The 23,578-nt window shown below is 44.7% G+C and overlaps 1 protein-coding gene across 1 annotated transcript; it reads left to right on the plus strand.

Annotated features, from left to right (window-relative positions):
- Positions 1 to 12,665: 12,665 nt before the first annotated feature.
- On the plus strand, positions 12,666 to 14,458 carry LOC115183725 (transmembrane protein 178B-like; the record flags this gene model as incomplete). Its single annotated transcript, XM_029744797.1, has 2 exons — positions 12,666 to 12,838; positions 13,487 to 14,458. A coding segment is annotated over exon 2 (379 nt), but the record flags the coding sequence as incomplete, so codon positions are not given.
- Positions 14,459 to 23,578: the final 9,120 nt, after the last annotated feature.

Raw genomic sequence — 23,578 nt, forward strand, 5'->3', positions numbered from 1 at the left:
TCAGCCTTTTGAACTGTACCTCCATGGACATATACACACACATCACCACGGTAACCCACACCCAAACCAGAAATAACCTGAAAAGACAGTTCTTTACCAACCAACCCTAACCAGTTGTACATGTAGTGTCCATCCAAATAAGAAAGTAGAGTCAAATATGACCAAATAAGGTCAAATAAGGCCTCATATTTAGCATTAATTAGCATTCCTAATTAGCTACTCTTCTTGGGGACCAAACAGGAAACAACACAACAAATACATAACCTACATAATATACATAGAACAACAATTACAGTACAATGTAGTCATTTAGCAGACGCTCCCATTGATTGGTCACAAGAAAAATATTAAATAACTCTTTCAACAGTAAGTAAATCCTTGGCGAGAACTTAGGACCTAGTAAAAGTTATTTGTTGTAAGTTAAAAAGTCAGATATCAAATGTACATTCTGTCCTTTGTTTGCAAATACAGGTTTCTCTATCTGGTGATCTCTCCCTTAACCCAGTCTCAGGGGCTCTTAAAGGGACAGACACACATTTAACATGAACATCACATCCCTCCTAACTTCTCAAAGACAAAACCATTTGGACATTTGTTCAACAGCAGTAATAATAATAATTTAATGGTGCACACACCAGTCAGAGTGATACAGAGTGAGCTGGCTACACTGATGAACTCTCATTTTGCTCCTGAGTTCAGTACTACAGATGCATTAGGTAAATTAAGTGCTATATGCATGTGTCATTTATTTATTTATTTAGCTAGGAAAGTCAGTTAAGAACAAATTCTTATTTACAATGACAGCCTAGGAACAGTGGGTTAACTGCCTTGTTCAGGGGCAGAACGACAGATTTTTACCTTGTCAGCTCGGGGATTCAATCTAGCAACCTTTCGGTTACTAGTCCAACACTCTAACCACTAGGCTACCTGCCACCCCTAAATGTCATGGGATGTGATGTAATTTGCTCCATTTTTTAAATGTGTGGCCCAGAGGTTATTGACCAATAAACATCCTTATCACATGCTCTACAAACCACGTTGGCTTGCCAACTTCAACTGTGATTTCCAATCTGATCCCACAGCATTTCCTACAGGGCTGCATTCTATTGTATGTTTGAAACAGAGACTTAGATAGACATTGCATCATTTTACTGGCCCCATTATGGTGTCTGTGAGAGTACGGGCAGCGCCATTGAGGACGTCTCCATTTTGTTCTTCTTTTACTTCTATGAGATGGTAAACAAACTGAAAAGGTGCACATTGCCCCCTGAGGGTGTTGTTTGAACAGGTATAAAGACAAGGATGGTGATTTACTGCTACCTGGAGGGTGTTGTCTGAACAAGTATAAAGACAAGGATGGTGATTTACTGCCCCCTGGAGGGTGTTGTCTGAACAGGTATAAAGACAAGGATGGTGATTTACTGCCCCCTGGAGGGAGTTGTCTGAACAGGTATAAAAACAAGGATGGTGATTTACTGTATTTCCTCTCCAGGGGCAAAAATCTGATATCAACTTTGGAGGGGACAATGAAATGAAATTTTCTCAAGAGCAATTCCTGAGGGGGACACCAAAAGTAGTGCTGTAACACATAGCCTACATTGTAATATGGTAAATGTATATTGAGGAACCAAAGAAATAAGGTGTTTGCCGTACTCCTAACTACCGGTACCCAAAACTACACAACTAATCACAACAGCAATACCATTGCCTTTAACAAATCTTAGTTCAGTCACCAGTTTAAGTTGAGAGTGGGGGTATCCATGGCATTTTCCAATTATGTTCCTATTTTACAAGTTAAAAAAATTGAGAACCTTTCATAATGTTGCCAAACAAAGACTCAACAAACTTACCTGAGACTCCCTGTCTCTGCCAGTCTGTCCCTGCATATCTGTCCCCAACTCTGCTGTCTGTGTGCCATCTGTTGCCTGCTCTGCCTAATGACATCATTGTGAAACATTTCCATTAGAATTTCATTTCTTTCTTATGAACATTTTATCAACTAGTCTTTGAGATATTAGGCTACTAGGGTTCTTACTTTGCGTTTTGGTGTACTGAAAAATACTCTGATGTCCGTCTTTTATTTTTCTGCCATTTTTCTACCTGGCTGGCTGGCTGGCTACTATCTTTTATCATTCTATTTGGGCTTCGATCTAAAAGGTAGCTAGCAAATGTGAAACGGATTAAAATGACAAGAGTTGACAGCTGTATGAGTTCACCATTTACACATCATATGCTGCAACCTTTTGTAATTTTAATAGTTTGTTTCATATTGGCTGGCTTCCAACAATAGCTGAATTTGCAAAGCTAGCGAGCACCAATTCCGTTTCAGTGGTGTTTGCTATAATCTTTGCTACCCGGGTTAAATAAAGGTGAAATAAAATAAATAAATAAAAGTTCCCTTGCAACAATTTAGCTTTTGTACCGAGACCATTAAATATATTTAAGACAATGGTAGAAGAGAGTGCAGTTCTGTTCAGTTTGGACTTCAGTTTATCGCTAACCTTATCACAGGGACTTTGAAGCACTAATTTACATCATCAGCATGCTGATCTTGGAATAAATTGACGATAGCAAAGATTCCATCTTTGACGAGGCCACATAAATGGAATATGTACTAGCTTGCTTAATAGTTAATATTTGCGTGCTAGCTCTGCATATTCAGCTAGTGTTTGTGCGTGATTGACTGGATTAACCTCACGTCAGTTACGTTCATTGAGTGCCTTTCAGACAGTAGACACGACCCCTCTGTTACCTTGCCAACTAAGGAACTGGCAGTGGATCAAACCATTGTGAGGCAAAGGGTGGGGGGGTTGCAATCTTTTGAAACTTAAAAATGCGCTATTAAGTGTCTATAATCAGCACAATTGCTTTCATTGCGTATTATTAATATTATTTAAATTACATAGTTATGTTTCAGTGATATATTGGGGGGGACAAATCATATTTTTCCCAGGATGGGGGGGTCGTGTCCCCCCCGTCCCCCCCGGGATTTCCACCCCTGTTCCTCTCTATCCAACTCCTGGGTTAACCAACTCCATCCCTCTCTCTATCTCCTGGGTTAACCAGCTCCATTCCTCTCTCCATCTCCTGGGTTAACCAGCTCCATCCCTCTCTCTATCTCCTGGGTTAACCAGCTCCATTCCTCTCTCCATCTCCTGGGTTAACCAGCTCCATTCCTCTCTCCATCTCCTGGGTTAACCAACTCCATCCCTCTCTCTATCTCCTGGGTTAACCAGCTCCATTCCTCTCTCCATCTCCTGGGTTAACCAGCTCCATCCCTCTCTCTATCTCCTGGGTTAACCAGCTCCATTCCTCTCTCCATCTCCTGGGTTAACCAGCTCCATTCCTCTCTCCATCTCCTGGGTTAACCAACTCCATTCCTCTCTCCATCTCCTGGGTTAACCAACTCCATCCCTCTCTCTATCTCCTGGGTTAACCAGCTCCATTCCTCTCTCCATCTCCTGGGTTAACCAGCTCCATTCCTCTCTATCCAACTCCTGGGTTAACCAGCTCCATTCCTCTCTCCATCTCCTGGGTTAACCAGCTCCATTCCTCTCTCCATCTCCTGGGTTAACCAGCTCCATTCCTCTCTCCATCTCCTGGGTTAACCAGCTCCATTCCTCTCTCCATCTACTGGGTTAACCAGCTCCATCCCTCTCTCCATATCCTGGGTTAACCAACTCCATCCCTCTCTCTATCTCCTGGGTTAACCAGCTCCATCCTTCTCTCCATCTCCTGGGTTAACCAGCTCCATCCCTCTCTCCATCTCCTGGGTTAACCAACTCCATCCCTCTCTCCATCTCCTGGGTTAACCAGCTCCATCCTTCTCTCCATCTCCTGGGTTAACCAGCTCCATCCCTCTCTCCATCTCCTGGGTTAACCAACTCCATCCCTCTCTCTATCTCCTGGGTTAACCAGCTCCATTCCTCTCTCCATCTCCTGGGTTAACCAGCTCCATCCCTCTCTCCATCTCCTGGGTTAACCAACTCCATTCCTCTCTCCATCTCCTGGGTTAACCAGCTCCATTCCTCTCTCCATCTCCTGGGTTAACCAGCTCCATTCCTCTCTCCATCTCCTGGGTTAACCAGCTCCATTCCTCTCTCCATCTCCTGGGTTAACCAGCTCCATCCCTCTCTCCATATCCTGGGTTAACCAACTCCATCCCTCTCTCCATCTCCTGGGTTAACCAGCTCCATCCTTCTCTCCATCTCCTGGGTTAACCAGCTCCATTCCTCTCTCCATCTCCTGGGTTAACCAGCTCCATTCCTCTCTATCCAACTCCTGGGTTAACCAGCTCCATTCCTCTCTCCATCTCCTGGGTTAACGTGCTCCATTCCTCTCTCCATCTCCTGGGTTAACCAGCTCCATTCCTCTCTCCATCTCCTGGGTTATCCAGCTCCATTCCTCTCTCCATCTCCTGGGTTATCCAGCTCCATTCCTCTCACCATCTCCTGGGTTAACCAGCTCCATTCCTCTCTCTATCTCCTGGGTTAACCAGCTCCATCCTTCTCTCCATCTCCTGGGTTAACCAGCTCCATCCCTCTCTCCATCTCCTGGGTTAACCAACTCCATCCCTCTCTCTATCTCCTGGGTTAACCAGCTCCATTCCTCTCTCCATCTCCTGGGTTAACCAGCTCCATCCCTCTCTCCATCTCCTGGGTTAACCAACTCCATCTCTCTCTCCATCTCCTGGGTTAACCAGCTCCATTCCTCTCACCATCTCCTGGGTTAACCAGCTCCATCCCTCTCTCCATCTCCTGGGTTATCCAGCTCCATCCCTCTCTCCATCTCCTGGGTTATCCAGCTCCATTCCTCTCTCCATCTCCTGGGTTAACGTGCTCCATGCTGTTTGCTTGTGTTAACGTTGCTAGATTTTCCATGAACCATGCTAGCTTTGTTAGTTATAGTTTGTCAACATTCTTACCTCCTACTCAAGCTATTGATTAACCACAGTTACAGAATCCCGCAGACACATTTGTTATTTTGTGGAAGTTTACAGCCAAAGTATTTGCATAAACAAACACATACACTTCCTGGTTCACCTCCACTGTGCATATTAGCCAGACGGCCGGCAGTTAGATGCAGTGATTATAGGGAACATGACTTCGTCAAGTTCTGTGTAAAACGTCAATGTACACAGGAATATTTGAATTGTTTTGGTGTTAGTTAAAACCTGTTGAGGATCTTATCCCGATCTTATCCCGGTATTGGGATTCATTGTCATGTGACCATGGCGGGGAATTCAAAACTGCAAGAGTAATCATTTCAAAAAATCAAATAATCAACTATTTTCCTCCATTTGAAAGATATATCTCCTAAATCTAACCACGCTGTCCGATTTTCAGAGGCATTACGGAGAATGCATAAAGTTAGGTTATGTGAGGAGAGTACATTGACAATAGCTGTGTGTAAAGTTTAGCCAATTCAAAGAAGGGCATCAACAGACAGAAAACTAGCTAGAATTATGCACTTACCTTTGACAATCTGCATCAGATGACACTCATAGGACATTATGTTATACAATACATGCATTTTTAGTTCCATCAAGTTCATATTTATATCCAAAAACAGCATTTACAGTCGCGGTGAAATTCAGAATTTTTTTCGGCTCGAATGCACCCAGTGAATCCAGCATTACAAATCACGGAATTACTATTCGAAAACATTGGTAAATTATAATATTGTCATTCAAAGAATAATATATTATCATCTCGTAATTGCTACCGAAGGGCCAGATCTCAAAATAACTTTACTGGGAAATCACATTTTGTATAAACTGGGTACTATGCTAACAACAATAAGCTATATGCTAAGCTAAGCTAAGCTATACCGTTAGCATTAGCATCATCTAATATCGATAATAACATTCTAAATATCCCCTTACCTTTGATTATCTCCATCAGAAGGCGCTGCCAGAGATCCCAGGTCCAGAACAAATGTGGTTTCTTTTGACAAAGTTCATAATTTATGTCCAAATAGTTAGCGTTCAGTAGGCTCCCACAAAATGAGGTGGGCAGTGTAAAGTCACGTCGAAAAACTAAAGAAAACCTAGTAAATAATCTATTTACGTTTGTTTAAACATGTCAAACGTTGTTTAGCACTAATCTTTTGTTCCATTTTTAACGTGAAACATCAGTAAACATCAGTAATATTTTCACACAACCTATCAAGTGTCTAGAATAAACGATAATGACAAAGGCACTCTTCTCAGATTCATGCGCAGGCGCAAAAAATGAAGTGATGACGTGTCAACTTGTAAGCTTTCTAATTCGGTGTGTATTTATCACAGATGCTTCAAACAACTTTCTAAAGATCGTTGACATCTAGTGGAAGCAGTAGGAGTTGCGAACTGAATCCTTTCTCACTGTGGTATCTTTAAAACAATGACACTAAATAGTACAGCCACAAAATTCTCATTTTTTTTAATCTATTTTTCTCAGGTTTCTGCCTGCAATATGAGTTTTGTTATACTTACAGACACCATTCAAACTGTTTTAGAAAATTCAGAGTGTTTTCTATCCGAATGTGTTAATAATATGCATATCCTAGCTTCTGAGTTGGTGTAGGAGGCAGTTAAAAATGGGCACATATTTTTTTCAAAATTCTCAATACTGCCCCCGTGGCCCGTAGAGGTTAAGGAAACTAAATGGTTTTGCATAGTTATTGCAGTTCGATAATGTTGGATATACTCACAGTACCTGAGTGTTGGTTATTCATGTCGTGTATTAATAGTGTGTAATTTAGTTACCTGGTAAAGTGAAGTCCTCCCCTGTTTTTATACGACTTGGTTTAGTCCTAAGGGCGGCAAGGCGGGCTACTCTGTTAACGTTTTAGAACACCTACTCATTCAAAGGGTTTTCTTTATTTTCAGACCTTCAGGAGGTCAGGAGGGGCACAAATGCTGTAGGAGACAACATCTACAATGTTCAAGCTTTCGTGAGCTAATCTTTAAATGCCCACACCAGTAGAAATCCACTTTTTATGAGCAGAAAGATAATGGCCAGAACTTACCCATGATGTTGCACCACGATTTATGTTAATAAGTCATCTTTTTTTGTGACATGTATGGACTTGCAGTGACAAATTCTAACTGCCTATTCCGTGCAAATCCATGTGAATGCTGTGTCATTTCCTATGATATGACATACAAATTATTGTCATCCTACGTTTGGTTTCAAGGCTGGGTTTTATTTTAATGTTACCACCCACCAGCATGTCATTGTTTATCAGTCAGAAATATCTGTAAAGTTATTCATCTTTGCAAATGAGATGTGCCAAACAGCCTTGTGTGCACTTGGCCGTCTGAGTCATGGAACAAATAAAAAATGGGGAGAGGCAAAATTATTATCATAATTTGTCAATTATCAATTATTTTTTTAGCTAGACTGTATTAAATAAATATACTAATAATATATACATACACTACCGGCCAAAAGTTTTTGTACACCTACTCATTCAAGGGTTTTTCTTTATTTGTACTATTTTCTACATTGTAGAATAATAGTGAAGACATCAATACTATGAAATAACACATATGGAATCATGTAGTAACCAAAAAAAATGTTAAACAAATGAAAATATATTTTATATTTGAGATTCTTCAAAGTAGCCACCCTTTGCCTTGATGACAGCTTTGCACACTCTTGGCATTCTCTCAACCAGATTCACCTGTAATGCTTTTCCAACAGTCTTGAAGGAGTTCCCACATATGCTGAGCACTTCTTGGCTGCTTTTCCTTCACTCTGCGGTCCAACTCATCCCAAACCATCTCAATTAGGTTGAGGTCAGGTGATTGTGGAGGCCAGGTCATCTGATGCAGCACTCTATCACTCTCCTTCTTAGTCAAATAGTCCTTACACAGCCTGGAGGTGTGTTGGGTCATTGTCCTGTTGAAAAGCAAATGATAGTCTCACTAAGTGCAAATCAGATGGGATGGCGTATCGCTGTAGAATGCTGTGGTAGCTATGCTGGTTAAGTGTGCCTTGAATTCTAAATAAATCACAGAGAGTGTCACCAGCAAAGCACCCCCACAACATCTTATCTCCTCCTCCATGCTTCACAGTGGGAACCACACATGCGGTGAACATCCATTCACCTACTCTGCATCTCACAAAGACACAACGGTTGGATCCAAAAATCTCACATTTGGACTCATCAGACCAAAGGATAGATTTCCAAAGGTCTAATGTCCATTGCTCATGTTTCTTGGCCCATCAAGTCTCTTCTTCTTATTGATGTCCTTTAGTAGTGGTTTCTTTAAAAGTAATTCGACCACGAAGGCCTGATTCACGCAGTCTCCTCTGAACAGTTGACGCTGAGATGTGTCTGTTACTTGAACTCTGAAGCATTTACTTGGGCTGCAATTTCTGAGGCTGGTAACTCTAATGAACTTATCCTCTGCAGCAGAGGTACTCTGGGTCTTCCTTTCCTGTGGCGGTCCTCATGAGAGACAGTTTAATCATAGCACTTGATGCTTTTTGCGACTGCACTTGAAGAAACTTTCAAAGTTGACATTTTCCAGATTGACTGACCTTCATGTCTTAAAGTAATGATGGACTGTCGATTCTCTTTGCTTATTTGAGTTGTTCTTTCTACAATATGGACTTGGTATTTTACCAAATAGGGATATATGCTGTATAACACCCCCACCTTGTAACAAATCAACTGATTGGCTCAAACGCATTAAGAAGGAAATAAATTCCACAAATTAACTTTAAAGAAAGCACACCTGTTAATTGAAATCCAATCCAGGTGACTACCTCATGAAGCTGGTTGAGAGAATGCCAAGAGTGTGCAAAGCTGTCATCAAGGCAAAGTGTGGCTACTTTGAGGAATCTCAAATATAAAATATGTCTTCATTATTATTCTACAATGTAGAAAAAAATTGTACAAAATAAAGAAAAACTCTTGAAGGAGTAGGTGTGTCCAAACTTTTTGACATCTACAGGGTGGTGGTCAGCTGATAGGCAGGAAGCTGATAGAGTCAGCTGGAGCAGGGTGGTTGGTTGTCAGCTGATAGACAGGAAGCTGATGGAGTCAGCTGTAGCAGGGTGGAGGTCAGCTGATAGACAGGAAGCTGATAGAGTCAGCTGTAGCAGGGTGGAGGTCAGCTGATAGACAGGAAGCTGATAGAGTCAGCTGTAGCAGGGTGGAGGTCAGCTGATAGGCAGGAAGCTGATAGAGTCAGCTGTAGCAGGGTGGAGGTCAGCTGATAGGCAGGAAGCTGATAGAGTCAGCTGTAGCAGGGTGGAGGTCAGCTGATAGACAGGAAGCTGATAGAGTCAGCTGTAGCAGGGTGGAGGTCAGCTGATAGACAGGAAGCTGATAGAGTCAGCTGTAGCAGGGTGGAGGTCAGCTGGTAGACAGGAAGCTGATAGAGTCAGCTGTAGCAGGGTGGTGGGTCAGCTGATAGACAGGAAGCTGATAGAGTCAGCTGTAGCAGGGTGGAGGTCAGCTGATAGACAGGAAGCTGATAGAGTCAGCTGTAGCAGGGTGGAGGTCAGCTGATAGACAGGAAGCTGATAGAGTCAGCTGTAGCAGGACTGCCTCCAAAATGGCACTCTATCCCCTATACAGAGGCCTACTTTTGACCGGGACCCCGGAGCCATTTAGGACACAGCCTAGCATTAGTAGTACAGTCATGTCCCCTCTTCTCCAGGTGAGGATGTATCCATTAAAGACAATGCCAGGGATAAAGAATGAGACAAGGTAACACATAAGCCAATAGCTAGCCACAAATGGGCTATATTGTATGAAGTGAACAAGTGGAGATAGTTGACAGGAAGTGTGTAATGGGGGAGCAGCTAACAAGCTCACAACAAGCAGAGCCAGAAGGTGACCCATATGGCAGCATGTTCCCTGTTTGTTTAACCTTTATTTAACTAGGCAAGTCAGTTAAGAACAAATTCTTATTTACAATGACGGCCTACCACGGCCAAACCCATACGACACGCCCTATGGGACTCCCAATCACGGCTGGATGTGATACAGCCTGGAATCGAACCAGGGACTGTAGTGCCCCTAGACCGCTGCGCCACTCAGGAGCCCAATATATAGTAACATTAAAATTCAACTGCAAAACTGTCACTCAGGATCTCGGATGGGAAATTACTATTGTCATAGTCAAAGCAGAGGGAAATTACTATTGTCATAGTCAATGCAGAGGATAACTATTGTCATAGTCAAAGCAGAGGGACATTACTATTGTCATAGTCAAAGCAGAGGGACATTAGAGTATGATATGGTCCCTGTTATCTTGTCCCTCCAGACCAGTCAGTATGGTGTCTGTTATCTTGTCCCTCCAGACCAGTCAGTATGGTGCCTGTTATCTTGTCCCTCCAGACCAGTCAGTATGGTGCCTGTTATCTTGTCCCTCCAGACCAGTCAGTATGGTGCCTGTTATCTTGTCCCTCCAGACCAGTCAGTATGGTGCCTGTTATGTTGTCCCTCCAGACCAGTCAGTATGGTGCCTGTTATGTTGTCCCTCCAGACCAGTCAGTATGGTGCCTGTTGTCTTGTCCCTCCAGACCAGTCAGTATGGTGCCTGTTATCTTGTCCCTCCAGACCAGACCAGTCAGTATTGTCCCTGTTATCTTGTCCCTCCAGACCAGTCAGTATGGTGCCTGTTATCTTGTCCCTCCAGACCAGTCAGTATGGTGCCTGTTATCTTGTCCCTCCAGACCAGTCAGTATGGTCCCTGTTATCTTGTCCCTCCAGACCAGTCAGTATGGTGCCTGTTATCTTGTCCCTCCAGACCAGTCAGTATGGTGCCTGTTATCTTGTCCCTCCAGACCAGTCAGTATGGTCCCTGTTATCTTGTCCCTCCAGACCAGTCAGTATGGTGCCTGTTATCTTGTCCCACCAGACCAGACCAGTCAGTATGGTGCCTGTTATCTTGTCCCACCAGACCAGACCAGTCAGTATGGTGCCTGTTATCTTGTCCCTCCAGACCAGTCAGTATGGTGTCTGTTATCTTGTCCCTCCAGACCAGTCAGTATGGTGCCTGTTATCTTGTCCCTCCAGACCAGTCAGTATGGTCCCTGTTATCTTGTCCCTCCAGACCAGTCAGTATGGTGCCTGTTATCTTGTCCCACCAGACCAGACCAGTCAGTATGGTCCCTGTTATCTTGTCCCTCCAGACCAGTCAGTATGGTGCCTGTTATCTTGTCCCTCCAGACCAGACCAGTCAGTATGGTGCCTGTTATCTTGTCCCTCCAGAACAGACCAGTCAGTATGGTGCCTGTTATCTTGTCCCTCCAGACCAGTCAGTATGGTGCCTGTTATCTTGTCCCTCCAGACCAGTCAGTATGGTGCCTGTTATCTTGTCCCTCCAGACCAGTCAGTATGGTGCCTGTTATCTTGTCCCTCCAGACCAGTCAGTATGGTGCCTGTTATGTTGTCCCTCCAGACCAGTCAGTATGGTGCCTGTTATGTTGTCCCTCCAGACCAGTCAGTATGGTGCCTGTTATCTTGTCCCTCCAGACCAGTCAGTATGGTGCCTGTTATCTTGTCCCTCCAGACCAGACCAGTCAGTATTGTCCCTGTTATCTTATCCCTCCAGACCAGTCAGTATGGTGCCTGTTATCTTGTCCCTCCAGACCAGTCAGTATGGTGCCTGTTATCTTGTCCCTCCAGACCAGTCAGTATGGTCCCTGTTATCTTGTCCCTCCAGACCAGTCAGTATGGTGCCTGTTATCTTGTCCCTCCAGACCAGTCAGTATGGTGCCTGTTATCTTGTCCCTCCAGACCAGTCAGTATGGTCCCTGTTATCTTGTCCCTCCAGACCAGTCAGTATGGTGCCTGTTATCTTGTCCCACCAGACCAGACCAGTCAGTATGGTGCCTGTTATCTTGTCCCTCCAGACCAGACCAGTCAGTATGGTGCCTGTTATCTTGTCCCTCCAGACCAGTTATTGAGATTGGTGGGGACACCCATGAGATATAATAACAGGTTTTAGTCCAGTGAAGAAATGGAGTGTAGTAATATAGTTTTCACTAAGCTTTAAAACGTTTACCACTGCATCAGTGCAGCCCGTTTTTATTGGCATATATATGTCGTAGCAAACTGTCAGTCACAGTGGATAGATGACTCTCCGTCCGTCATCTCCAATAGTGTGACAGGTGGGTTTCAGCCTCGTCATAAATTATTCAGCAGCGCCACCTGTCTTCTTCGTTGACAACTACGTAGTCGGGGATATCAAATGGTCCCCTGGTTCAATGACTCCTTTCATTTCTGACTGAAGACTGGGCAGGTGCTATGTTGGGTTGTAGACTTTGTTCTTATGAGGCTATTCCATCAAACAAAAGCACAGGCCATTTTCTATAGAGGGTGTAATATGTTTGGAAACCTAAATCCTCTCCTCTCCGCCTCACAAGTAGAGAGGGGGGGGGGGGGTGCTATTTCTTTAAGAAGGTGTTTTTGTTCATTAACAATGAATTTAGACACCGTGACGTCACCGCTGTAGACTCTGTCCACCCGAAAAGGAGTGTACACACTAGTCTAAATGCATTAGGAGCCTAGCTGTCAGAGGGGTATTAAACTCGACAGTAACGATAACGCATAGTGTTTTAGCCTACATATATATATATATCCCTCTGAGGAATTAATCCTCAGCGGCGACATCTGCCGCGTCAAATAACATCTTTACGCAACGCTTCCTGTCGCCTGTCAATGTCGCCTAGTGCAGCAGGGATCAGAGTCTCTCTGCAATTCATTTTTTTTTTGAAGGCGAAACTTTAGCCTATTCCGGTTACTGAACGTTTGAAGACATTTGGAACGTAGAGTTGAAATAATCCCATTGGAACATAAAGCTATAACCGAAGTCGCATCCTTCTGAGCGGTGAGTAGACGCGCGTCCAACCCCTCTAGTCACACACACTGATGTGATGCAGCTTTGAGCCTGATGGACATAGAGACGTATTCAACCGCATATCATTAATTGTCTTGTGTCATGGTCATTTGGATATTCATGTTGAATTACCTTTATGTACATATATTATGGTAATGAAGTAAAGTATTTCTTAAAATATCTATTTTGGGGGGGACGTTCCCTTTTTAACGACAGACAGCGTGCGGTTTTATTGACTAATTTAACAAGGAGTGATTATGTTACATTAAACGGTGCGGATGTGTGTCCTAGATTAGGTCATATCCCTTTGGAAAATGAAGATCATTTGGCAGCTCTACATTCATGTATCGCCAGCCCTTTAGTCCAGATGGGATGGCAGGGGTGGGGTGACTGCATGCCAAGGGATTTTGACTGACAACAAAACATGACCTTTTAATGTGCACATTGCACGACAAAACATCACTGAACACCCAGCAGCACAACGTTTAATTTGGGGGGAGATTACATTGTAGCGTGGCCTGTTACAAAATAGCCTACAAGAGCAATGACATGCTCTTGTAAACATCCTAGCTCATGCTAAAAGCGGGGTTACACAATTGTTCAGGTTAATAATATGACTTGTTCCTCTGGTTTTTGTAGGGTTTCGACTCGAACTGAAACGCTTTGAAAACTCTGTGTTCTGCGTGGACGTTTGTTCCTGTCTCGCCCCATTCCGCCTAATCGCAGCAGATGGAGGGTTTCTGAGAGCAGGGAATGAGATAAGCATCTTTTCAGTGGTCGAGGCAGCATCCGAACGAACAGCTGCAGCAGCTCGCTCCCTCTCTCCATCTCACTCTCTCCATCTCACTCTCTCCCGTACGCCGGAAACAACGGAACGGAACACTATTTTACCAACAAGGACCTTCTTTATTCGGTAGATTCAACGAATTTTATGATTTGCAACCTAGCCTTAAATTCTATTTGAGTGGTTGTAACCTCGATGATGGTCTTGCTATCGGCACCAAGGGGAGAGGTAAGCTGATTCGTTGGAGGTGGGTTGTAGCGGTAGCAGCGCTGTGCTGACTGACAAAGCGACAGACCGACAGAGCGAGGAGAGGAGAGGAGAGCAGAGGAGAAGAGAGGAGAGGAGAGCAGAGCAGAGGAGAAGAGAGGAGAGGAGAGGAGAGCAGAGGAGCTGTCCATAGGCTGGTGGTGCTGATGCGGCGGCTCTGAGAAAAGCAGAGAAACCGAGCATGGCTGCTGGGAAGTTACTGCTCTACGCCGGCCTGTCCCTCTCTCTGTGCGCCCTAGGAATGCTAGCGGTGGCAATCTGTTCCGACCACTGGTACGAGACTGACGCGCGGAGGTACCGGGAGCGCTGTCGGAGCTTCTCCAGCCGTAAGAACCCAGGATTTATCTACATCCCCAACAACAGCCTACCTCTGCGGGCTAGCCGCTCCAGACTGGACCGCTGGGAGGACAAGCTGCTCCTAGCCCGGAACAGAAGGCAGCTGTTCGCTATGTCCGCCGCGGACGAGTGTAGTAGGCAGTACAACTCCACCAACATGGGACTGTGGAGCAAATGCCACCGACTGGGCTTCGACCAGGACATAGAAGACCTCATTCGCAAAGGTAAGAGAGAGGAAACGTATAAAACAGTACAGAATTGGATACAATAAGACAGTAGGTCTGTACTGTTACATTATGGGAGACTAATCTGTGTGTAGTCTATGTGTTTACTTCACCAAACATCAAGACACTATGAATATTGCTCATATTGGGAAATTATAAAATAGTCTGTCTTGGTTGACCGTTGTTAGTTGTGCTCTTCACAAACCCCTGGCGAGACAATTAGTCTCCAGAAAAAAATCGTATTATTCACGTTCTTATGAATCTCTCTCTCTCTCTTAGAGAGAGCGTGGTCAGATAGAGAGACGTCACCGCCACCTCTGTAATGCTGGATTCAAATGGCCTTCAGCTGAGTCGTGTGTGTCATGTTGTAGGAGGAGAGTACAGGCTTTCATTTGAGGCTGATGCACCATGGCAACACACAGCTCTGATCCAGTAGATGCTAGGCCTGCTGCTTGCTGTAGCTACGGCTCCATTCTCACATCTACCTCTCTCTGTGTGTCTCTACCTCTCTCTCTGTGTCTCTACCTCTCTGTGTGTCTCTCCCTCTCTCTGTGTCTCTACCTCTCTCTCTGTGTCTCTACCTCTCTGTGTGTCTCTACCTCTCTCTGTGTCTCTACCTCTCTCTCTGTGTCTCTACCTCTCTGTGTGTCTCTACCTCTCTCTGTGTCTCTACCTCTCTCTGTGTCTCTACCTCTCTCTCTCTGTGTCTCTACCTCTCTCTGTGTCTCTATCTCTCTGTGTGTCTTTACCTCTCTCTCTGTGTCTCTCCCTCTCTCTGTGTCTCTCCCTCTCTCTGTGTCTCTACCTCTCTGTGTCTCTACCTCTCTCTGTGTCTCTACCTCTCTCTGTGTCTTTACCTCTCTCTGTGTCTCTCCCTCTCTCTGTGTCTCTACCTCTCTCTCTGTGTCTCTACCTCTCTCTGTGTCTCTACCTCTCTCTGTGTGTCTACCTCGCTCTGTGTCTTTACCTCTCTCTGTGTCTCAACCTCTCTCTCTGTGTCTCTACCTCTCTGTGTCTCTACCTCTCTCTCTGTGTGTCTACCTCTCTCTGTGTCTTTACATCTCTCTGTGTCTCTACCTCTCTCTCTGTGTCTCTACCTCTCTCTGTGTCTCTACCTCTGTGTCTCTAACTCTCTCTCTCTGTGTCTCTACCTCTCTCTGTGTCTCTACCTCTCTCTCTGTGTCTCTACCTCTCTCTCTGTGTCTCTACCTCTCTCTCTCTGTGTCTCTACATCACTCTGTGTCTCTACCTCTCTCTGTGTCTCTACCTCTCTCTGTCTCTACCTGTCTCGGTGTCTCTACCTCTCTCTCTCTCTGTGGCGCTACCTCTCTCTGTGTCTCTACCTCTATCTCTGTGTTTCTACCTCTCTCTCTGTGTTTCTACCTCTCTCTCTGTGTTTCTACCTCTCTCTCTGTGTTTCTACCTCTCTCTGTGTCTCTAGCTCTATCTCTGTGTTTCTACCTCTCTCTCTGTGTCTCTACCTCTCTCTTTCTCTCTCTCTCTCTGTCTCTACTGCTCTCTCTCTGTGTCTCTACCTCTCTCTCTGTGTCTCTACCTCTCTCTGTGTCTCTACCTCTCTCTCTGTGTCTCTACCTCTCTCTGTCTCTACCTCTCTCTCTGTCTCTACCTCTCTCTCTCTGTGTCTTTACCTCTGTGTGTGTGTGTGTGTGTGTTTCTTCCCCCTCCCCGTGCGATGCTGTGGGATGCCATATCCTCCTGACCCTCACACTGTAAATAATGATGATGTCACCACTTCCTGTCTTGTGGGCTAGGCCGGTCCTACCACACTATGAGGAGAGAGACTCAGACCTCTTAAAACACGACTCCCCTATCCACAATATATTAGGAAGCTGTGGTTCTCACATGTAGACCTGGGGTTGTATCACACCCTAGCCTGTAGGTCTACCTCATTATGAAGAGAGACTGTTACACCCTAGCCTGTAGGTCTACCTCACTATGAAGAGAGACTGTTACACCCTAGCCTGTAGGTCTACCTCACTATGAAGAGAGGCTGTTACACCCTAGCCTGTAGGTCTACCTCACTAGGAAGAGAGGAGACTGTTACACCCTAGCCTGTAGGTCTACCTCATTATGAAGAGAGACTGTTACACCCTAGCCTGTTGGTCTACCTCACTATGAAGAGAGACTGTTACACCCTAGCCTGTAGGTCTACCTCATTATGAAGAGAGACTGTTACACCCTAGCCTGTAGATCTACCTCATTATGAAGAGAGACTGTTACACCCTAGCCTGTAGGTCTACCTCATTATGAAGAGAGACTGTTACACCCTAGCCTGTAGGTCTACCTCACTATGAAGAGAGGAGACTGTTACACCCTAGCCTGTAGGTCTACCTCATTATGAAGAGAGGAGACTGTTACACCCTAGCCTGTAGGTCTACCTCATTATGAAGAGAGGAGACTGTTACACACTAGCCTGTAGATCTACCTCATTATGAAGAGAGGAGACTGTTACACCCTAGCCTGTAGGTCTACCTCATTATGAAGAGAGACTGTTACACCCTAGCCTGTAGGTCTACCTCACTATGAAGAGAGACTGTTACACCCTAGCCTGTAGGTCTACCTCATTATGAAGAGAGACTGTTACACCCTAGCCTGTAGGTCTACCTAATATGAAGAGAGGAGACTGTTACACCCTAGCCTGTAGGTCTACCTCATTATGAAGAGAGACTGTTACACCCTAGCCTGTAGATCTACCTCATTATGAAGAGAGACTGTTACACCCTAGCCTGTAGGTCTACCTCATTATGAAGAGAGACTGTTACACCCTAGCCTGTAGATCTACCTCATTATGAAGAGAGACTGTTACACCCTAGCCTGTAGGTCTACCTCATTATGAAGAGAGACTGTTACACCCTAGCCTGTAGGTCTACCTCATTATGAAGAGAGACTGTTACACCCTAGCCTGTAGGTCTACCTCATTATGAAGAGAGACTGTTACACCCTAGCCTGTAGGTCTACCTCATTATGAAGAGAGACTGTTACACCCTAGCCTGTAGGTCTACCTCATTATGAAGAGAGACTGTTAAACCCTAGCCTGTAGGTCTACCTCAATATGAAGAGAGACTGTTACACCCTAGCCTGTAGGTCTACCTCATTATGAAGAGAGGAGACTGTTACACCCTAGCCTGTAGGTCTACCTCATTATGAAGAGAGGAGACTGTTACACCCTAGCCTGTAGGTCTACCTCACTATGAAGAGAGACTGTTACACCCTAGCCTGTTGGTCTACCTCATTATGAAGAGAGACTGTTACACCCTAGCCTGTTGGTCTACCTCATTATGAAGAGAGACTGTTACACCCTAGCCTGTTGGTCTACCTCACTATGAAGAGAGGCTGTTACATCCTAGTCTGTAGGTTTACCTCATTATGAAGAGAGGAGACTGTTACACCTTAGCCTGTAGGTCTACCTCACTATGAAGAGAGACTGTTACACCCTAGCCTGTAGATCTACCTCATTATGAAGAGAGACTGTTACACCCTAGCCTGTAGGTCTACCTCACTATGAAGAGAGACTGTTACACCCTAGCCTGTAGGTCTACCTCACTATGAAGAGAGGAGACTGTTACACCCTAGCCTGTAGGTCTACCTCATTATGAAGAGAGACTGTTACACCCTAGCCTGTAGATCTACCTCACTATGAAGAGAGACTGTTACTCCCTAGCCTGTAGGTCTACCTCATTATGAAGAGAGACTGTTACACCCTAGCCTGTAGGTCTACCTCATTATGAAGAGAGGAGACTGTTACACCCTAGCCTGTAGGTCTACCTCATTATGAAGAGAGACTGTTACACCCTAGCCTGTAGGTCTACCTCATTATGAAGAGAGGAGGCTGTTACACCCTAGCCTGTAGGTCTACCTCATTATGAAGAGAGACTGTTACACCCTAGCCTGTTGGTCTACCTCACTATGAAGAGAGACTGTTACACCCTAGCCTGTAGATCTACCTCATTATGAAGAGAGACTGTTACACCCTAGCCTGTAGGTCTACCTCACTATGAAGAGAGACTGTTATTCCCTAGCCTGTAGGTCTACCTCATTATGAAGAGAGACTGTTACACCCTAGCCTGTAGGTCTACCTCATTATGAAGAGAGGCTGTTACACCCTAGCCTGTAGGTCTACCTCATTATGAAGAGAGACTGTTACACCCTAGCCTGTAGGTCTACCTCATTATGAAGAGAGACTGTTACACCCTAGCCTGTAGATCTACCTCATTATGAAGAGAGACTGTTACACCCTAGCCTGTAGGTCTACCTCACTATGAAGAGAGACTGTTACACCCTAGCCTGTAGGTCTACCTCATTATGAAGAGAGACTGTTACACCCTAGCCTGTTGGTCTACCTCATTATGAAGAGAGGCTGTTACACCCTAGCCTGTTGGTCTACCTCACTATGAAGAGAGGGACACTCACTCAGACCTCATCCTTCAACTTAGATAAAAGTCTCATCTGTAGACTCTTAGGTGTTTGTTCGGTGTGTCCTTATAGGGGAACCCTTTTTGGTGCTCATGTGTGTTTAACCCTTTGCAGAGGGTTTTTACCTAAAACCTTCTATTTAGGGTTCTTCAGAGATGATCAGCATCGTCAGTTATATTCAGAGCTGTGTTGCTGATGATCTAATAAATACTGTATTAAGGTATTTTGGATGTGAATTATATGCCAAGCTTGTGAACATTATTTTGTGTTGGGGGTTGTCATAATTACGTGGTTATTCAATTGTAGAATATTGAAAATACTTTTTCTTAAATGTTGTCCATTAAGTCATGGTTTTAAAACAATGATGATCATATTTAAAAAAAAAACTGTGGCACTTATATACCAATGCTTCTACCTATTCCCCTTTATGGAGGGTTCCACCAGCCTCTGTAGCCTTTAAAATGGTTTTATTTATGACAATAAATTACACACATATATATATATATATATATATATATATATTACACTGAGTGTACAAAACATGATCCATCTCATCTGTAGACTAGGATACATCTATAGAGACCTGGTCTAAAGTAGTGCACTAGAACGACAATAAGGTACCATGTCTCATCCGTAGACTAGGATACATCTATAGAGACCTGGTCTAAAGTAGTGCACTAGAACGACAATAAGGTGCCATGTCTCATCTGTAGACTAGGATACATCTATAGAGACCTGGTCTAAAGTAGTACACCAGAACGACAATAAGGTGCCATGTCTCATCTGTAGACTAGGATACATCTATAGAGACCTGGTCTAAAGTAGTGCACTAGAACGACAATAAGGTACCATGTCTCATCCGTAGACTAGGACACACATCAACATGTGTGCTATTCATACAGGCTCTATGCAGAGTCGACTGTTGTATATGACTATAACCATTCATTCCCAACGTCCAAAATGTTTATTCATGGTTCTGTTGATCAATCAGGAGTAAACCCTTCTCTGGAGAAGAAGCTGGTCTCTGTTCTACGGCGTGGATGGTGTGGTTGCTATCCAGTCACCTGGCATTGGCCCGGCTTTTGACCGAGGTTACTGTCCACCATTAGTGTGTGTGTGTGTGTGTGTGTGCGTGTGTATTTGTGCATCTCAGCCTCTGTGTGTCAGTGAGTGTGTGTGTCCCTGTCCAGGCTGCTAGAGGGACTGTGTTTGTGTGGAATGGGGAGGGAAGCTTTCAGATGTGTGTCCCTGTCCAGGCTGCTAGAGGGACTGTGTTTGTGTGGAATGGGGGGGGAAGCTTTCAGATGTGTGGCCCTTTCAGGCAGCTTCCATAGTCTTGATGACTTGTCATCTGCAGTAATGGGCACCTGGCCTCAGACCTTGCAAGCTAATGAATGGAGGACTCACACAGTACAGCCCTGATCCAACCAATTGTCCCAAACTGGAAACTGGAATCTCTAACCTGGGCAGTTTGACTGGAAACTGGAACCTCTAACCCTGGCAGTTTGACTGGAAACTGGAACCTCTAACCCGGGCAGTTTGACTGGAAACTGGAATCTCTAACCCTGGCAGTTTGACTGGAAACTGGAACCTCTAACCCGGGCAGTTTGACTGGAAACATATGGGTAGACTCACAATGGCTGCTAGCCAGTCCACCCATTATGCCACCATAGACCTGAATGGGGAGGCTCACTCTATTCTATGTGTACGGTCAGATCCCTGTGCTTTTGTAGATTATTTCACAGGCTTGGTAATGATGTCGGTATGTCAGAGGTGCTTTACAGTAGTTGCTGTCTATCAGGGAGCTCCAGCTGTTAATGATTCTGAAGCCTGACACTCTTCTTCCCTCCCCGGGGTATCAGGGATGCTACATCCTCCTCTCTCCATCCCCCCCCCAGCCTTCACCATCCTTCCATTCGTTCTCCTATCATCCATAACCATGGACTGTTTCATATTGTTGAGTCTCTGTCAAGCCATGTTGAGATGCTGTTGTAGAGCTGAGCTGAGCCAGACTCTATATGGTATTCTATCCTTTATCTACCAGTGCTGCTTTCCTTAGCACTGTCTACACAGCTAGTTACAGAGAGACAGAGCTGTCTACACAGCTAGTTACAGAGAGACAGAGCTGTCTACACAGCTAGTTACAGAGAGACAGAGCCGTCTACACAGCTAGTTACAGAGAGACAGAGCTGTCTACACAGCTAGTTACAGAGAGACAAAGCCGTCTACACAGCTAGTTACAGAGAGACAGAGCCGTCTACACAGCTAGTTACAGAGAGACAGAGCCGTCTACACAGCTAGTTACAGAGAGACAGAGCCGTCTACACAGCTAGTTACAGAGAGACAGAGCTGTCGACACAGCTAGTTACAGAGAGACAGAGCCGTCTACACAGCTAGTTACAGAGAGACAGAGCCGTCGACACAGCTAGTTACAGAGAGACAGAGCTGTCGACACAGCTAGTTACAGAGAGACAGAGCCGTCTACACAGCTAGTTACAGAGAGACAGAGCCGTCTACACAGCTAGTTACAGAGAGACAGAGCCGTCTACACAGCTAGTTACAGAGAGACAGAGCCGTCTACACAGCTAGTTACAGAGAGACAGAGCTGTCGACACAGCTAGTTACAGAGAGACAGAGCCGTCTACACAGCTAGTTACAGAGAGACAGAGCCGTCTACACAGCTAGTTACAGAGAGACAGAGCTGTCGACACAGCTAGTTACAGAGAGACAGAGCTGTCTACACAGCTAGTTACAGAGAGACAGAGCTGTCTACACAGCTAGTTACAGAGAGACAGAGCCGTCTACACAGCTAGTTACAGAGAGACAGAGCCGTCTACACAGCTAGTTACAGAGAGACAGAGCTGTCTACACAGCTAGTTACAGAGACAGAGCTGTCTACACAGCTAGTTACAGAGAGACAGAGCCGTCTACACAGCTAGATACAGAGAGACAGAGCCGTCTACACAGCTAGTTACACGGAGACAGAGCTGTCTACACAGCTATTTACAGGGAGACAGAGCTGTCTACACAGCTAGTTACAGAGAGACAGAGCCGTCTACACAGCTAGTTACAGAGAGACAGAGCCGTCTACACAGCTATTTACAGAGACAGAGCCGTCTACACAGCTAGTTACAGAGAGACAGAGCCGTCTACACAGCTAGTTACAGAGAGACAGAGCCGTCTACACAGCTAGTTACAGAGAGACAGAGCTGTCTACACAGCTAGTTACAGAGAGACAGAGCTGTCTACACAGCTAGTTACAGAGAGACAGAGCCGTCTACACAGCTAGTTACAGAGAGACAGAGCTGTCTACACAGCTAGTTACAGAGAGACAGAGCTGTCTACACAGCTAGTTATAGAGAGACAGAGCTGTCTACACAGCTAGTTACAGAGAGACAGAGCCGTCTACACAGCTAGTTACAGAGAGACAGAGCTGTCTACACAGCTAGTTACAGAGAGACAGAGCCGTCTACACAGCTAGTTACAGAGAGACAGAGCCGTCTACACAGCTAGTTACAGAGATACAGAGCTGTCTACACAGCTAGTTACAGAGAGTGCGTGTGTAATTTATTTGTTAGTGATAGGTCATCAGCTCTGTGTGTGTGTGTGTGTGTGTGTGTGTGTGTGTGTGTGTGTGTGTGTGTGTGTGTGTGTGTGTGTGTGTGTGTAGGGTTATTATCCGGAAAGCTGGCATATGTCTGCATGGAGATATTCTGCTGACGAGACTGGGCATGACATCTCTTCCTGGAGGACCCACACTCCTCTATTGCTCTGTAGTTCTGTCACTCTATTCTATTGTTCTATAGCTCCGTCACTCTATTCTATTGTTCTATAGCTCAGTCACTCTATTCTATTGTTCTATAGCTCCGTCACTCTATTCTATTGTTCTATAGCTCCGTCACTCTATTCTATTGTTCTATAGCTCCGTCACTCTATTCTATTGTTCTATAGCTCCGTCACTCTATTCTATTGTTCTATAGTTCTGTCACTCTATTCTATTGTTCTATAGCTCTGTCACTCTATTCTATTGTTCTATAGCTCCGTCACTCTATTCTATTGTTCTATCGTTCTGTCACTCTATTCTATCTTTCTATTGTTCTATAGCTGTCACTCTATTCTATTGTTCTATAGCTCTGTCACTCTATTCTATTGTTCTATAGTTCTGTCACTCTATTCTATTGTTCTATAGCTCCATCACTCTATTCTATTATTCTATAGCTCAGTCACTCTATTATATTATTCTATAGCTCTGTCACTCTATTCTATTGTTCTATAGCTCTGTCACTCTATTCTATTGTTCTATAGCTCCGTCACTCTATTCTATTGTTCTATCGTTCTGTCACTCTATTCTATCTTTCTATTGTTCTATAGCTGTCACTCTATTCTATTGTTCTATAGCTCTGTCACTCTATTCTATTGTTCTATAGTTCTGTCACTCTATTCTATTGTTCTATAGCTCTGTCACTCTATTCTATTGTTCTATAGCTCAGTTACTCTATTTTATTGTTCTTCATTCTGTCACTCACCAAGAAAGAGAGGGAATGAGAGAGAGGGAGAGAGAAAGAGAGAGTGAGGGAGAGAGAGAGGCAGAGAGAGGGAAAGAGAGAGAGAGGGGGAGAGAGGGAAAGAGAGTGAGGGATGGGTTGAAAGAAGGCTTGAGCATCAGTCTGCCCAGGTGTGGAAAGC

The sequence above is a fragment of the Salmo trutta genome, unplaced genomic scaffold, assembly GCF_901001165.1.
Source record: "Salmo trutta unplaced genomic scaffold, fSalTru1.1, whole genome shotgun sequence".
Classification (NCBI taxonomy): Eukaryota; Metazoa; Chordata; class Actinopteri; order Salmoniformes; family Salmonidae; genus Salmo; species Salmo trutta.